This window comes from Montipora capricornis, chromosome 13 (assembly GCF_036669925.1).
Source record: "Montipora capricornis isolate CH-2021 chromosome 13, ASM3666992v2, whole genome shotgun sequence".
NCBI lineage: Eukaryota > Metazoa > Cnidaria > Anthozoa > Scleractinia > Acroporidae > Montipora > Montipora capricornis.
The window spans coordinates 39,999,545-40,001,236 of NC_090895.1; the positions used below are offsets into that span (position 1 = coordinate 39,999,545).

At 42.0% G+C, this 1,692-nt stretch overlaps 1 protein-coding gene across 1 annotated transcript in view; it reads left to right on the forward strand.

Annotated features, from left to right (window-relative positions):
* Positions 1-1,397, forward strand: part of LOC138028201 (serine/threonine-protein kinase 26-like) — a 19,897-nt gene extending 18,500 nt beyond the window's left edge. The window contains exon 12 of the mRNA XM_068875644.1: positions 591-1,397. Coding sequence (XP_068731745.1) covers positions 591-594 — 4 coding nt within the window. The 3' untranslated portion in view covers positions 595-1,397. The remainder of the gene's footprint in view (positions 1-590) is intronic.
* The last annotated feature ends 295 nt before the right edge of the window (positions 1,398-1,692 follow it).

Here is a 1,692-nt window from a genome sequence, read left to right on the forward strand (position 1 = left end):
GTCTTGCCCAAGAACACAACACAATGTCCCCGGCCAGGGCCCGAACCCGGACCACTCGATCCGGAGTCGAGCACACCAATCATGAATGAGGCGCGGTGGCCTCATAGTTGAATGTCAGACAATTCGCCCCAAAGACAATTAGCCAACAATAAGTAAAAGTTCTCCAAATAAACAACACGGCAGATCACAAATCGCTCGGTGGGAAACACAAGCAAATACTAAGCCACGGTAATCGGAAAGAAACACGAGCAATCCCCAACAGCTGTCGACATCAAAGGCCACTCTATCAGTACTACCGATTAGTCGGCCTCCAAGCTGACTTGAAGTTTTAGATACTTTGTAGTTTATTGATTGATTGGTAGAGAAAGATTCGTAAAACGTAACAGCAAGTTTTTATAATTCAACACGGCGGAGAAACGTTGGGAGCTAATCGTCCAAAGTCTAGGGGCTAATCGTCCGGGGCTAATTGCCTTTGGGGCGAGTTGTCCAGATACCAATCCTTTTCCTTGGGCCTTACGACCAGAATAGAAACAGTACAGGTATCCTCTTGTATGGTGAATTGACTATTAATCGGCCTCTTGATTTTCCAGGTGATAAAAGAACAGCGTTCACTGACATCGCTCCACGGGTCGATCCCTGAAGAACAACAGTCAATCCATGCAAGCCACTTCCGGTGGAAGTTACTTTCGGCGTAATTTCCTCCGTTCACCAGCATTAACTTATTTGATGTTTAAAGAAGAAAAAGCCTTTTTATCTCAGAACGTTTTAAACTTTTGTACAGCTTAGCGTTATGTTGCATTCCAAATAGATGTGGGCCCATAAATTGATTTCTCCTTAAGGGAACGGAACTTGTCTTATAAAAAGCAAATCTTACTGGGAGGTATTGAGTTCTCTCATTATAACTCTCAGAAAATACGCGCACTATGATTGGCTAATTTTATCTTGAGATATTTTGCGGGGCATGATTGGCCATTGCAGCGGTCGAGAGATGTTGTAAGCGTCTTAGTGCCTTTGTTTTCTTGGTCTTCACTGCAAGTCGTGCCACGTGTTTTCCTTATCAATTTTCGGACTGTAAATTGAAATGAGGCCGTCAAACTCCATGAATAACATGTATCTGGCATTGGGTGTTAAACCTGATTTTTCAGTATCCATTCTGGCCACAAGAATCTTACTGACACTTTTCTAACAATTGAAGAGTCTTATGAGAAGCCACCATTTTATTCAGTTTCTTTTGTTCTAATTCGTGGTGTTACTGCTTTTGATTTCAATACTCTAGTTTTTCCAATGCATACCTATACTTATCCATCTAGTAACAATAAATTTATAATAAGCCAGCTTGTAGGTATCATTTTCTTGAGAATATCTTTCAAGTTGAGAAATAAAAAAAATTGCTTTCCATACACTGTTTTGATTTATTGTTTGCCTTATATAAAATGAACATATTCATTGATAGCCTGCAAGCAGGCTCTTCCGTTGAAATTGGCGCGCGGTCGAAATATGGACGCGTTCCTTTCGAAACTACAATGGAGGACAAAACCCCTTGGGACGGATATGGAAAACCTTCCTTCCAGAGCCTTTCCTTTCCACATCGTCAAATGTAGCATAATATGCACTTCTCTACCCACGTGGCTACCACGCATGGCCCTCCCCTCCCCCCTCCAACCAAGGTTGAAATGAACAAACTCTTTTAGG